The sequence below is a fragment of the Triplophysa dalaica genome, chromosome 5 (assembly GCF_015846415.1).
Source record: "Triplophysa dalaica isolate WHDGS20190420 chromosome 5, ASM1584641v1, whole genome shotgun sequence".
Lineage (NCBI taxonomy): Eukaryota > Metazoa > Chordata > Actinopteri > Cypriniformes > Nemacheilidae > Triplophysa > Triplophysa dalaica.
The window spans coordinates 28,085,032-28,100,908 of record NC_079546.1 but is presented as its reverse complement, the minus strand read 5'-3'; the positions used below and the strand labels follow the sequence as shown (position 1 = coordinate 28,100,908).

The 15,877-nt window shown below is 35.8% G+C and overlaps 1 protein-coding gene across 1 annotated transcript in view; it reads right to left on the bottom strand.

Moving 5' to 3' along the window:
- The window catches only part of LOC130420484 (uncharacterized), a 116,931-nt gene that overhangs the window by 41,117 nt on the left and 59,937 nt on the right, over positions 1-15,877 (bottom strand). The window contains exon 2 of the mRNA XM_056747786.1: positions 2,919-2,950. Within this exon, the coding sequence (XP_056603764.1) occupies positions 2,919-2,950 (32 nt within the window). The remainder of the gene's footprint in view (positions 1-2,918; positions 2,951-15,877) is intronic.

Here is a 15,877-nt window from a genome sequence, read left to right as displayed (position 1 = left end):
CATGATAATAATTAATAATTGAATAAAAAATATCCGGGTTATTTCAAAACACATTATTTTCATACTTTTCTAAAATTTACAAACATTAGTTTTGTGTTGCTTAAACTAAATATGAAGTAGTTTTATCTCCAGTTCATTTTCTCCAGTTCAAAAATAAAACATCTCTATACGGAATTTAGGAGAAAAGTTGTCAGAATTTTACAGAAATAAACAAAGATTATTATTTACCAAAACACATTCTTATCAGAATTATTATTTTTTAATTCAAAATAAAGCTTTTGGGGAAATGTTTAAAATTCACAAGCACCACATCAGAAGGAATTTCCTGTGAAAATTAAATCATCTTAAAGCTTCTGTTAATGTCAAAATTGTTAAAAAAAAAACTAAGATTACATTATTTAAATAAATGTTAATGGAAAACGTTGTGGATTAAATAACACATGAAATGATTTGAATGAAACATTAAGACCACCACGATCATGCAGAAGACCACAAACTATGTTCAAGCTTTAGGTGTTTATTTGGGATATATTTGTCTCCTCACATAAGTATAATTGTGTTACGAATATTATATTTTTATCTAATAAAGGACCCCATTAAAAACATTCACTAATATAATTCTGTTATTCAATTATTCAGTTATTAAGTTTGCAGATGTTTTTTCCAAATTATGAAGTAAACAAAAGACCCTTTTAGTGTAAACGTCACACTTACGTCACAGCATTAGCTGGAGGAAAAACCAAAGGAAAACTGGAGGCGGCAAATACAAACCAGCACAGAGTCGACTACACAAAATATACAAATATCTTATTGTGTTGTTGAGAGACAGAAGCGATTGATGAGACTCAGAAAAACATCATTCAACAATATGTTTAACATGTTTTATTATTTATTTATGTGTTGGCACAGTTCACTTAAACACAAATATTTTCACAGATCATTTTGTCTATTCAGTGTTTATAAAGAAGCTTTAATTTATATTCATGTTCTCAAACAACCACATGATTCAAAACAGTTTTTAAAATGTTGAATTACCCTTCACACATGGTTACTACTATATATTGTGAATACTACTACTGTATGTTGTAAAAGTTTTGATCTAAAAGCATTACATGTTCAGCTGCTACAGTCTACACACCTCACCAAACACAAACACACAAGATAAAACACACAGAATATAAACATTTAACTCACATTGTCACATGTCATTGTGTTAATCTGTAATCATTAGATTGTAGTTTAATAGATTGTCACGCTACTATCACTATAATATCATTAATAACACACATCTTCAAAGCTGAATTATAAGATCAATCAAGAATAACTAAATATATTTGACTGGATAACAAAATAATGAGACTAACTGAAGTTATTATAAACGTTTACATGTAATTGCAAATCCTATGAAGCATGTATTTCAAAGTTTCTCTCAAGTGATGAAAATGACGTCTTTAAACACAACGACTGTGGTGTGATCGGTCAGAAGTCTGAACACACTTTTTGTTCCTCTTCATCTTCATGTTTTGGTGTGAAAACATTTCCATCAGGCTGCACTCTCCAGGTCACTGTTGTGTCATTGTGTACGCCCAAATCTGTCAGTTTCTGCTGAATCTACACAACACAAACAATCATGACACACACTCTTAAGCCCATTGCACATAGAGTCCAAAATTTCCGCACGTTAAAAAAATCAATATGACCTCACGTTGTGTCAATCACATTTACACACTGCCTCTGATATTTTTGTCCGTCATAAAATAAATCAGACCGGGTCGCTTTTCTGCGTTTTTCACATCCGTCAATCATTTTGAGTGTCCTTTTATAACAATTCAGAGACACCAGACAAACGAGAGCCAGATACTAACAAACAGATCTCATCTCACATTTATGGACATAATAGCAAACATTCTGTAAATACTACAGGAGTCAATGTGGGATGAGATCTGTTTGATTACTGACATTCTTCTAAATATCCTCATATGTGTTTAGCAGAACAAATACATTTAAACAGGTTTGGAACAATCAAGTTTTGTGGCATTTAAAGAAATCGTCTGGTACACTTACATCTAGCGGTTGATCTACCTCAGCTTTCTACAAGCGTTCATGAATCTAACAGAGATGAACAATCAAATGAAAGAAGGCGAGAGTTGCTTTCGACAGAAGTCCAGCTGAAGACCCACAGTTACTCATTTAACACAATCCAGACCAGCAGTCTCAGGACAGAAGGTGTTTTCTGACAAAGTCAAATGTATTGACAGGATGAAGGAGAGCAGAGTGAGTTCTGACCAGTGTTTGTATATGTTATGAAAAATGAATGTATATATTTGACATCAAAAGTCTATACTTTGAGTGTTTTTTACAAAATGAACAGATATTGATTATGTAGATATTATAAACACTAAGTAAATATTATATCTAATAAAATAGAAAGCACTATGCAAATAACAACTACATTAAAATGTATCTTATGTATTTTGTAGCGATTTCAGATATTGTACATAACACTCAACAAGATCTATATGACAATAAGAACATAGTCTACAAAAACTGTTGGTAGCATGATCTGGACTAAACCATATCTGGGTCGCCTTCATTTCCGGTCTGAGACTGGTGGTCTGGATCGTGTGTCCTGAAACGTGTGGTGCTGCAGGATATATCTCCCCAGCTCAAGGTCAGTTTAACTGTGAAAGAGCGCAATGTAAGTAGACAAATGTTTTGTTATAGAAATGTCACGGGTAGTTCAAGAGTCGCTTCTTAAAATGTGTGCAAAACGCCGGCTGTTTCGCTTTCTTCCTCTTTCCACATCACTCGAGCACAGTGCCTGCGAATGTTAAATGTCGAAGGTAAAATCCAGTCTTGTAAACTAAAAAACACCGAAAAGCATTTAAACATTTCAGGTCATGTCAGTGTGACAAGACAAAAACATGATTTAGCGTGAAGAAGTGAAGGTCTGGACATGTGTCTTACTTAAGTGTGTAAAGGTTGTGGTTAAAACAGCCATTTCACCTGGACAGACATCACTTAAATGAATATTCTCGCTCTGTAATTCTGTTTAAATGTTACCTGTTTTAAATAATAAAAAAAAAGTATCTGCAACTTTTGTAATTTGATGTCTATTTTATTTGTCAAAAAGTTAAAGGGATAGTTCACTCAAAACTGGACATTCTTTTATCACTCATTTACTTTCATGTCATTTCTAACCCAAATGTTCTTTCATGAAACATAGATTGTATAATATTTGTTGAACATGAGTTTACTTTTTTACTGATGCTGATAATAATGAAAGGACACACATGGTTATCTGTTAGCTATTATTATCTAATTTAAACTGTAAAAGTCTTAAAATGCACATATATAGATCAATGAAGTCAGTGTACCGCCCTGATGTCTCTTCATGTGCCTGTAGGCCAGGATTGATTGTAGAATCTTTTCTGTGTTATCACTCATTTCTGATATGAAACTTCACAATTTGCATAAAACCAGGTTGGAAACCAGACTACATTATAACACATAAAGCTGTGCCGCTTTAAAAATTGGGCATGAATGAACAGTAAACCCACTTCTCCAGACACCACTACACCACTGATGGTGTTATTTAACTGTATATGTCATGGATGTAAATGTAAAGCTTAAACATATTTTCCTTCTTGTTGGTAGTTTGAATTGAAAAGAACCAGTAAAGTCAGTGAAGTCACAAGACTGCTTTCTGGAGTTCTCTTTGTTTGTATCTGTAAACTCTTTTCTTAAGTAACGCACTGGTGACAACACAATAATCACAGTGACACACTAATACTGAGGTCACACTAGACTTGAGCACGTCTAATTCCTTCAGACGATGTGAAAATGTGTCAGTTATTCATCCGTTTTACATTTCAGTACAGAGAGGTCACGCTGTGATGTTTTGATCTTCTATTGGTCTCACACACTCACGTGACATGAATTCACAGGTCAGAGTTCACCAAACTTGAACTTTGAAACACAGCAAAATGTTAAATATCTTCTAACAAATTTGCATGCGTATGGAAGTCAATGAAATGAAGAGTCAAGTGTGATTGTGTCTTAATGCAGTAACAAACATGTTTGAGTGAGTCTGAAAAACTATCTGTGTGTCAGCTCATTGTGTTGTGTAGGACTCACTTTCAACACAAATAGTTGAATACTCACCGACTGTAAGATGGTCTCCATCACTGCAGGATCATTGACATTCTGACCAGATTTCAGCTCAAATCTCACAATCTGTTTCTTGGTCTCTGGAAGATTAAAAGCTGTATTTATTTTCAACTCATATAAAGTGTGAAGAAAACAACATCACAACAGTTACACAAATCTACAGTCAATCTTTCTAACGCAACAGCTGCATGTGTTCAACTCAAATGGAATCATTTGTCAACTTCTCATATTGTTTTCCTAGCAACTGTTCTTTATGATACACAAAGGAAAAGTGAATAAATAATAATCATTAATTCATCATATTGTCTCCCGAGTGTTTCTGCTGGAACTTCCACCAGCCAAAAAAAAACAGATTAAGAAAATCAGAGCTCATATATAAATGTTTATTATGAATATTTATTTAATTGCTCCTTCTTTACTTCTTCATCCTTCAACGTTTTAACCTAAAATACATTTCAGAAGAACAAATCAGATCAATACAGTAGAACACTAACAATATCTGCACATCTGACATTAAAACAGGATTTTCTTCTCTTGTGCTGCCTTGTTGTTCGAGGAGACTTTCTTATTACACTGAGATAGTTACAACAGACAAGTCTCAACACATTATTATTATTTATAAAACGGTCAGTTCTGGTCTTTGATTCTGATTGGCTGAGTCCAGTTCTAACCTGTTATAAAATACTTTTTTTTGTAGATTTATAATGGCTGACTGCACTTCATAGCCTAAATATATATTTTTTTGCTTTATTTTATGAAACTTTGCTACACATTTTATAAAAGCAATAAGCCGTGCAAAGCGATGGGTTACAGTGCATTTTAAAACTTATTTCTTTATTAAACCCTGATTGTTTAACATCAGATGATTATCAATGTGACTGTTTTTCATCAGTTTTGTCTCTGATGTTTATTACAAAATTGAAATCAACATTTTCAACAGTACATTTGTGGTCAAGCTATTTATTTTGACTATCAACAGCTATGTTTGTTTACGTCTCTTCTCTCATTCTGTGTATTTATGATGTTTGTGTTGTGAGTAGTTTATGATCACACATAAAAACTTACGTGTCTTGCAGATGAATGGAAAAGTATTTGAACACAGTTGATCATCTATAAGACCATCAGGACGTATAACACCACAAGGTTGGTTCAAGTTCCTCAAGTCAGGTTGTCCAGTCATCCAGTTAATGGAGGACACGTCCACAACATTTATATCATCTGACCACTTCCATGAGTCTCTGAACAGACCAATCCATGAAGGAATAATGCCTTCCATTGACATCTTCAACGTCAGTACTTGATTCTCAATGAGATTGTGAATGACGGCCAGATCTGTGTAATGTTGTCTGCAGTAACTCTGAGCTTCATGCCAGGTCACTCGGATATTAACAAAAACAAACCTGTCAGCTTCTGTTTCATTCTCTGAAGAAAGATGAGATTGAAAAACACCATTAGAGAACAACTTCAAAGAAATAAGATTTTCATGTGAGTTTAATTTACTTTTTTACGATTCATTTGCATCTCATAGTTTAGACAGACAGACAGACACAAAGAATCAGTTTATGAATCTCAACACTGGTGACGTTCAACAAACTATTCATATCAACAGATCAACACTCAACATCACTAAACAAGCTGGACAATTGAATTGATCGGTTTTGATTATTTGATAATTATCTTTAAGAACTCTGTTAGGTAGACCGGTTCTTATCTCACAGAGCATGCTGCTCAACTTCTGGTCCAGACCTTTGTAATCTCTCAGCCCATTCGCACCAATTGCATATAAATAACACGCGCTGTGCATTACCGTACAATACGGACGCCAAATTGCGATTTTGCGTGCATATGATACGCCAATTAGCGTGTTTGCATATTAAACAGCAATTTGTCTCATTACCCTGTCCCCTAACCAAAACTCTAAACCTAATGTTAGCGTCCGTGCATATTATAACCTCTACCCTAACCCAAACCCTAAACCTAACCTTATTATTTTAATTATTTCAGTGTTTCCTCTTCATGTACGTTTTAAAATGGCTGCTCTCCACCCAGGTACAAGCAAACATTGGCGTGCAAAATCGCAATTTGGCATCCGTATTATACGGTAATGCAACAGCGTGTTATTTATACGCAATTAGGTGCGATCAGGTTAAATCTCTAGACTGGACTAGTGATGATTGATCATTAATGATGAACACCTGCTGATAATGAACACAATCACTGAAGAAAACATGAAAAATAACAAGTCACCATAATAGTGTTTATTGTTTCCTTTAGTTCCTTTTACTTGAGTAAAAGTACAAAAGTATTTGCCTTCAAATGTACTCAAGTATCCAAGTACTATTATTTTTATTAAATAAAATAATAAAATATATTTTATGTGCTTTTCTTTTAGCATGTCATAAGAAATACAGAGTAAATACAGAGTATATTATTTTCAGCATAGGCTTAGTTAGATCAGTCTTTGGAAGCTTTTGAAAATAACAATACCTGTTAATAAGGAGCAATCCACTCCACCAGTCAACTGTTTTAGCATCATACATTCACCAATGCAACATTTTCTTATAATATAATCATTGTGTTCCCAACTTGTAATAATTACTTTAATAAGCTCATTGTTTCCTTCTTTAAATTAATACATGATGTTAGCTATAAAAGCATGATTTGTATGATCTTAAAACTGTACATTTAGATAACTTAGAAAGTCACCTCTGATAACAGATCACTCAAAATATTTATGTAGACAAATTCAAGCTGCTTTGAAACTATATATATTGTGAAAAACGCTAATACAAGTAAATGTGAATTGAATCGGTGCAGCCTAGTCAAAATATAATTCATTTAAATTCCAACATAAATTCGATTGATTCCCATTTCACAATATCAGAGCACTCAGCTTGAAAAGTTTCAAATTCAGATATGAAATAAGCTAAAACAGATAAGTTTACTTTGCTGACGACGTGTACAAAGTTCATGGTAGCGTAACAGTCTATATTTTAACCAAAATGTGTTCTGCAAGCTACTGTTAGATTTATATCTCTTTATTTTAAATGAGTGAAATCAAAATGTCTTACCTCTATGTGTTTCCTTAGATTGGAAGGAGAATTATTGTATGAAAAGTTGTACAGGACCGAGGCAGGCAGAGAAGGCACTTAAAAATGAAAGACTCGTTCTTCTTTTCAACGATTTCAAAACAATCGCGTAAATGAGGCCTTGGGTTTTGTGGCAAGTTAGATTCTGCAGTTTCTTCCATGAATTCACTAAAGACAATAGCAGTCGAAATGTTATGTTGTGCAGACAGTTACACTGAATCTGATGTGTTTAATCGTATGTTCGCGCTAAGTAGATAACGTGACCAAGGCGACAACACGGACAAAACAAAACAAATTCAAAATAAAGCGCGTGATGTACTGTGATTGGTGTCTCGTTTTACCAGTTAAGTTTTTACTGACTTATAAATAAAAAGGAACGACTGATTTTGAAAATGTAGTAAAGTAAAAAGTAAGATATTTGACTTTGAAATGTAGTGGAGTTAAAGTAAAAGTCTCCCAAAATTGAAATACTTGAGTAAAGTACAGATACACAAAAAAAACTACTTAAGTACAGTAACGAATTACATTTACTTCGTTACTGTCCACCACTGCTTATTTATGGTATTTGATAGTTATGTCTTTCTTAAGCTGAATGTAGGGGCGTTTTATAATTTTCAGTGTTTATTTTGAGTTCTTGGCCTTGAGATACAGCTCCCCAGTGATATATTTTTTATAATGAAAGAACACTCTTAATAGATTAAAAAAGTCAACTGTCTGAATTAATTAGACATGAATAATCAGTGTATGAATCTCAACAATGGTGAAGGTTATCAAAAGAAAGCTAAATGCTGCAATCCAGAATTAGTTTAAGAATCTGCTCATGAGCAGACGGGGGGAACCGGAACTCGAGGGGGTGTGTGGTGCGCTGCTTTTGGAAAAAATGTCCAGGGTCAATTAATAGTCCTGTCCTCATAGACAACACACAGTAGCATCTACTAAATGCATATATAGCACCCACCATGGTGCGTGTTTGAGGTTTCATAAAAAAGTGAATATTGGCGGATTAAAACACAACTGACATCAGTTACATGCTTTAATGGTAAATCTGTTACATTTCGTGTGAATCCATAAGCATTTTGGCCATAAGCCATTAACTGCGCGTAAGCATCACATCATAAATAGACTTGGCGCCACAATGACCGCAGCACTGCTGCTTTCACGTGCAGTATGAATGTTCTAACAATATGTTTCCTTTTCTATGATTTGTGTTAGAGAATAAGCAGACGCTGATAACGCGCTGGTTACACGTGTAGTGAACAACAGACTATCCTCTCTTCTCCATTGCTCATCTGACATACCAGTGACTATGAGGTACAAGGAACTAGCCAATCAGAGAGCTTGTAATATCTCTCTCGCCTTAGTTAATTTACATTGTTCAACCTCGTTTTAGCAAAGCAAGGCCCCAAAGTGTCAGGGAAATGTTAAATAGAGAGGCTAAAAGGAAATGCTAAATCTCTAAGCTAATCGAATAGCAAATCGGAAAACCGAAAGGCAGCGGGGTACGACAGCGATTAAGTTTCACGTTAAAAAATAAAAAAAATCCATGATTTTGAGAATAAAGTGGAAATGTTACGAGAATAAAGTCGAAATGTGAGAAGAAAAGTCGAAATATTACGAGAATGTGACTTTATCATTTCGCCTTTAAATATTTTAATTAAAAAATGAAGTTAAAGACAAATCGATAAATGCCTATTTTTATTGTAGAATTAGTTTTTATACAATGAAATGCTTTATTACTTCACACACGACTCTTCTGGTCCTCCATAGTGTTCAGCCCAGAAAAAAGGGGCAAAATGTTCTTTACAACAGAAACGGTGGTGAGATTAAACACCTTTTTTTCTTATGAAGCAAGAGTTGAACTATGGCAGCTGAGAAGACAATTTTTGTGTTCAATTTGAAGAATTTTTGGAGTCTGCATGGTGAAATTAGTATAAATATGTGTTCAATACTGCAAAATACATGTCTTTGTTGCGTGTACCGAGCTGCAGTGGACCCATTTTGTGAGCTGTTTCTTTAATACTGTGTGGGTAATATACAGCCTGCTGGGTGGACGGACATTCTCCCAAAGAGAAAACGGCTCTCACACATGTTGCAAACTATTTCCAGGAAAAGTGTCGTTCAAAACCTTGCGCACCGGTTTGAACTTGAAGATGCCCCAGTTCTAGTTAGTTCTCAAATCTTATTGGCTGAGAGCCATGCGATATTCCACCAGTATCACCACTGGAAATACTTCACTAACTGGTGTAGGATCTTGGCCGGATCAAAGGTGACCATTTGTGGTCGTAAAATACCACAACCTCTCAATAGAACTCTCACCGGCGCCAGCAAGTCTGATCCAACTGCGCTCTCTTAAGCATCCTCCATTTGGTCAGGATTGATTCTAACACCCAACCTTAGACTTCAAAGAAATTCCAACAGGGAGGATGGGGTCGTTGTCACTAACATGGACACCAGATGTGTTAACAGGAATGAGGGCAAATGGTCAGCCAAGTCTTAAAAGTCTCTCCACAAAAGAATAGTTTAAAACGGGTTTAAACCTAGATCTCTATATTCTATGTTTCTCCCCATGTTATTCGGCCTCGCCTATCACCTCAAAAGCATGTCTGTTTAGTTGTATTCTGCTTATATTTTCATTCTTGTACAAACTTCAGGTCAATTTACTTATAATCCTGGCATATTTTATATCTAAACGTTTCTCTCTTCATTCCTTGAAAGATTATGTATAGCACAGAAAGGTGTTGTATACAATACTCCTTTTATGTCATTCTAAGAGTTTTACAGTACCAAACTCCTAAGTGATCCTAAATGCAAATGAGCTAATAAGCGAACAAAGAAACTTGACTTCGCACCAAAATCAGCTCATCACATTGGACCGCTCACCTTGGAGGGGGATGAACCCCCCAGCTTAAAGCATCCGTACATGGAGCTATCGACGCTCATCTCGTGTCCTCGCGCTCCTGCCCGGCACGTCATCGAGACCTGTCTCTCCCTTTGGAGACAGTTCATCCGGCAGTTTACATCGGCTAACTTCGGCTAACTTCGTCCAACCTTCGTCAGCCAATCTGGCTCCAAGAAAGTAGACGGACTCACCCGCTTGCTTTGAAACCATCAGGACTTTGAGAACCTTTTCAACGCGCACAGAACTTGTCCCAGCACACTCAAGAAACCAATGCAAGTATCCAACTATATCCTAAATAGCTGCGTTTAAGCTGTAACCCCTTTTTACAAGGAGATTGTCCTCGATGGTTTATGCAGATGTGAATAGCTGTTTGTAATAATGCCACTCTTTACTCTTGGTCTATTTCTTACCTTCCTTTACTGCATTTATGTTTCATGTTTTGTTTGTTAGCATTTGTTATTTTGTTAGTCAGTTGGTTTGTTTTCCCTTGTAGTCAATAAACCCGCATTTGTTATCTACAATTGAACTGCTGCTGTGTCTCTTTATCACATGTTAACGTTAATTAAACTGCTTGATTTCGTTAAAATATCTGGATCGGTACTGTACTACAGTAAGAGAGTTATGTTTCCAAGGCCAGGAAAGTAATATTTCTTAGATTTGATATACGATCTGCGGATCACTCGCTGGACGAGTGAACTTAGTTTGTCGCTATTATCAGGTCTGCCGAATCCGATAAAAGTGTATAAAATAGGTATAATTAATCATCATTAATTATACGTCTTTTACTGTGATCAAACTCATAGTTTCCCCGAAATACACTACACTGGTTTTATCACTCCGCCACTAAACTAACTCTCAACTGCACCCCAATGAAGAAATTGGACAGCTACTAAACAACAAATACAGATGCAAATAATACTAAATAATAGTAAATAAACTTACAGGCAGACTATATCTTCCTTCAAAGCAAATATTGTTTGTGTGCTGAAGTGAAACTGATGCTGCAGGTCGAGCGAGATCTAAATCAACACTGTGCAGTGTGCATGTATGAAATAACAGAGTTCAATGCTGGAAGATGGGCACTAGGTTGCGGCATAACACCAGATAATGGACGTAACACACATTTATGAAAGAGAAACTGTTGACAGTGTCTCTTAGCAATTTATTCACAGTGCTCAAGGTTTAAAAATGACATCACAGGCTTGAGGGTCTCCATCAAGCGCTTTAGAGAACAGAAACTGTCATGTCAACTTGCAACACTAAACAAGCACACGAGTTGCCTTTTAAAAGTCTCTCTCTATCATTTCAACAACACTTTTCTAAAACAGCCCTCTGCATGGGTTATTAAACCACTTCAATTAAATCAAAACACAGTATTTCTGTGTGTCTTCCAGAAGTCCAAAACATCACCCTTAATCTCTCTCCACTAGTCGTAGGACACATCAGGTTTAAGTCACTAATGCTCATCTCCTCACTGCTGGAATGATCTTTCAAAGTCAGGCCCGTTAACCATCTCTCACAACATTCAAAAACAATTGAATTTTTATTTCTGTGAATATTTGACTTCATTGTTTAATAATTCTTGTCAGTTCAAATCTTTCAGAGCATCTGCAAAATGCATTCTGGTCAATGAGAGGATTGAATCATATTACGTAGTTGAATTAAATGCAATAACAATACATTAACTACTTAAAATTTTCATGTGATTGACATGTGTTGGTCTTATGTCATACCTTTGAAGCAAAAAAAGCGACGTTCAGTAGAGCAGACTGCATCATGCCATCCACTAGATGATATAATGACACATTCCTCTTTTCCATATTTGTTGTCTGGTTCACTTCCATACCATCTGGAGAATGCAATGTCTTCATTTTGATATGACCACCTCCAGCTTGAAATGTTATTGTAGAGTCCAATCCAGACGGCTGAAGTCAATGCTGGTTGAGCTGCTCTCTGTACATTCGTCCAGTCTTCAGTGTTTTGAACGGTGACCAGATCAAAGTGATGCTGTCTGCAGTAAACCTGTGCCTCATTCCAAGTCATATTCTCCCGTATCAGAACATATTCACATGAGATACTCTGAATGAACAGATAGAGTACTGATAGAGTGAGAGAGAGAGAGAGAGAGAGGGAGAGGGAGAGGGAGAGAGAGGGAGGGAGAGACAGAGAGGATTAAACAACATTTATTGAATTTTCAATTATATCTTACACACATTCACAAAAATACTATAAAAAAAAAACACGTAAAACATTGATTAAATCTTCAAAACCAATTGACCTCACATAAGACACCTTTACAACACCAGATATCACAAAAAAACATTTCATATTTCACCAGTTTGTAGTTCGCAAATTCAATCTTAATTCTTCCACCAACTATTTTTCTAAACATCATTTCCACATCAGTAGACCCAAGTTGTATTCCTTCATTTTTTCTTGTTTTCCAGATTGCTAATTTTGCTGTACCCAACAAATAATTTAATAAGCATGTCATCCTTCTCAAAGAATACTTATACTTGACACCTCCAATAAATATTTGATCTGAAAATTCTTCATCAAAATCCTTAAACAAATCTTTAAGAAAATTAAAAAGATCCAGTAATCTTCCACATTTTAAAAATAAATGCTCTAAGTCTTCTTGGCTTCCACAAAATCTACATTCCCCCCCACTGCTGGATTCAAGTGTGCCACATGTCTTTCTGTAGCTATCGCCCCGTGGATAAGCCTCCACTGTAGATCCGCAGTACGCTTCTCTATAGGAGGCTTATACAGGGCTCTCCACCTGTCCCTCACAAGGAAGTCTGGTCCCAACAAACTTGGCCACTTTGAAGCTTTTATTCTCTTGAGAAAAACTTGATGTGTGACTTTTACAGAAGAATAGTAAATCGCTTTCTTTGGCATAGATTTAAACCAGTCCAGCTGTGGTGTATCAAAAGACAGAATGGAGTCCATATTTACATCCACCATTTCCTCAAGTATGGCTGGAGACACTCTGATTTTTGGAAATTATTCTTCTACATCTCTTAAGTCCATTGACCGACGTCTTTCAATGTGTTCTCTATGCCCACCTGGTAAAACATTCCAGATCTCCTCTGTCAGTTTCGAGACAAGATGATCAGATTTCTATCCTGTCACTTCTTTAAGAATTCCAACCGGCTTCCACCCATTATCGTCCAAGAGATGTCTGATTTTTACAATCCCATTGCGCTTCAAAACTGCAGATACGCTTACTGAAGACAACAGCCTTGTTTGGATCACTGGATTGAAAAATAATGGTTATTCCAGAATCCAATGCCCTGTGTCGTCACTACTCCGATCCACTTTAAAGACTGTTTTCCAGGACTGAAACATTGACCTATAAAAGGGAGTAATCTCTGACAGACTCACCTTCCCCAACTCCATTATGAATAAATGTTTATCCAACCCGAGCCCACCTGCGTTCTTCAAAATTAAATTTGCAGTATGGGCCCACGTCAAGTCTTTATGATATAAAAGTCTTTGTGCTGCTTGTATCCTGTAAGAAATCAATCAACTTCTCACATCCACGAGCCCTTGACCTCCTTCATGGACAGGTAAATAGAGTGCAGCAGCATGGATCCAGTGCGCCCCACTCCAAAAAAAGTTCACAAATGTCCTTTGTATTTTACGAACCAACTCCAGTGGAGGCTCCATAACCGTCATTTTATGCCACAAAGTCGAGGCCGCCAAATTGTTAATGATCAAGACTCGCCCTCTGTACGACAATTGTGGTAATAGCCAGGTCCATTTAGACAATCGGGCTATCACTTTCTCCAGCAATCCCTCCCAGTTTCTATTCTGAAAATTTTCAATTCCTAAAAAAATACCTAATGTTTTTATCCCCTCTCTGCCCCATAGTAAACCACATGGTAGTTTTGGAAGCCCTACTTCTTCCCAATTGCCAATAATGAAACCCTCACTTTTCCCCCAATTCACTTTGGCTGAGGATGCTTTTTCATATTTTCCAATAATTTCTGTTAAAACTTTCACATCATTTTGATTTTTTATAAACACTGTCACATCATCAGCATATGCTGACAGGGATACTTTACAGGTACTCTTTGAATCTGGAAGTGAAATACCGATTAGCTCTTTCCTTAATCTGCACAAAAATGGTTCGATTACTAGACTATATAACTGTCCAGAAAGTGGACAGCCTTGTCTGATACCCCTGGACATCCTGATAGGTGCACTCAATCCACCTCCAGCTTTAACCATAACAAATGCATTAGAATACAACAACTTTATATAAGATATGAAATTATCCCCAAACCCGAATTCTTTCAACACATTGAAAAGATATCCATGATCAACTTGGTCAAAAGCTTTCTCTTGCTCAAGTGAAAGAATCCCCATATTAAGATTATTACTTTGACTAAAATCAATCACATCACGCACTAAAAATAAATTATCCATAATTGTTCTATCTGGTATACAATAAGACTGGTCTCTATGAACCGCTACATATAAATATATTTACCTTTGAGAATATTTTGTAATCTAAACATAGCAACGACACTGGTCTCCAGTTTTTCAATTGTCCCAAATCTCCTTTCTTAGGAATTAAAGATAGAACTGGTCTGCAACAACTTGTGGGTAATGTCTTATTTTTGATGCAATCGATCATCAGTTCATTTAAATCTTGTCCAAGCAAATCCCAGAAAGCCTGATAGAACTCCACAGGTATACCGTCCACTCCTGGAGATCTTCCAGGGGATAATTGTCTCATTGCATCAGAAAGCTCTTGCAAAGTTATTTTTTCATCCAGCGATTCTCTTTGTTCATCTCTCAACTGAGGTAGATCATAGAGCAAATCATCCACACTTGCAGCGTCACAACTCTGAGAATTATATAATTTAGAATAAAAGTATATTGTCATTTCTCTCATTTCAAGAGGGTCAGAAGTTATAGTTCCATTCGGACGTCTTAGATGACACAACTGTTTTTGTAAAAAACTTTTCTTTTCCAAATTAAAAAATAGGCACTAGGAGCATCCATATCTTTGATGGAACAAATTCTTGATCTTATTAATGCTCCTTTTACCTTTTCTTGTAAAAGAGACCCCAGTTCTCCTTTTTTCTTATTTAACCTTTCATTATCTACCGATCCCTTATTATGTAACATGTCTTTTTCCAGAGATACAATGTCTCTTTGTAAACTTTTCACTGTTATTTTCATCATTGCAGTTGTATGTGAAGTATAGTTTTGGCAAAAAATTCTAATGTTAGCTTTACCTACATCCCACCATTGACCAAGATTTTCAAAACTGTCTTTCTTAAGTTTCCACCTATCCCAGAAAACCTTAAACTTTTCACAAAAACTAATATCCTGTAATAGTTTAACATTAAAATGCCAAAAATAACAAGGTTCAACCACTTTCTTTAAATTTAAATCAAAAGTAATCATATGGTGATCTGAAAAAACATTAGGCAAAATGGATACATTCATTACCTTATTATTCCAAATCTTCCCCAAATTAAATCTATCTAACCGAGCACCACTAACTTGATTATCTGATGCCTTTAACCATGTATATTGTCTAACTCCTATATTCCTACTTCTCCACAAGTCTATTAAATCGAACTCATTTATAATTTTTAACAGTTGAATGCTTGACTGATTATGTGGCTCCTCTCCATTCCTATCAAATATAAAATTAGTTGTGCAATTCCAATCACCCCCAATTATCATGCACACAGTA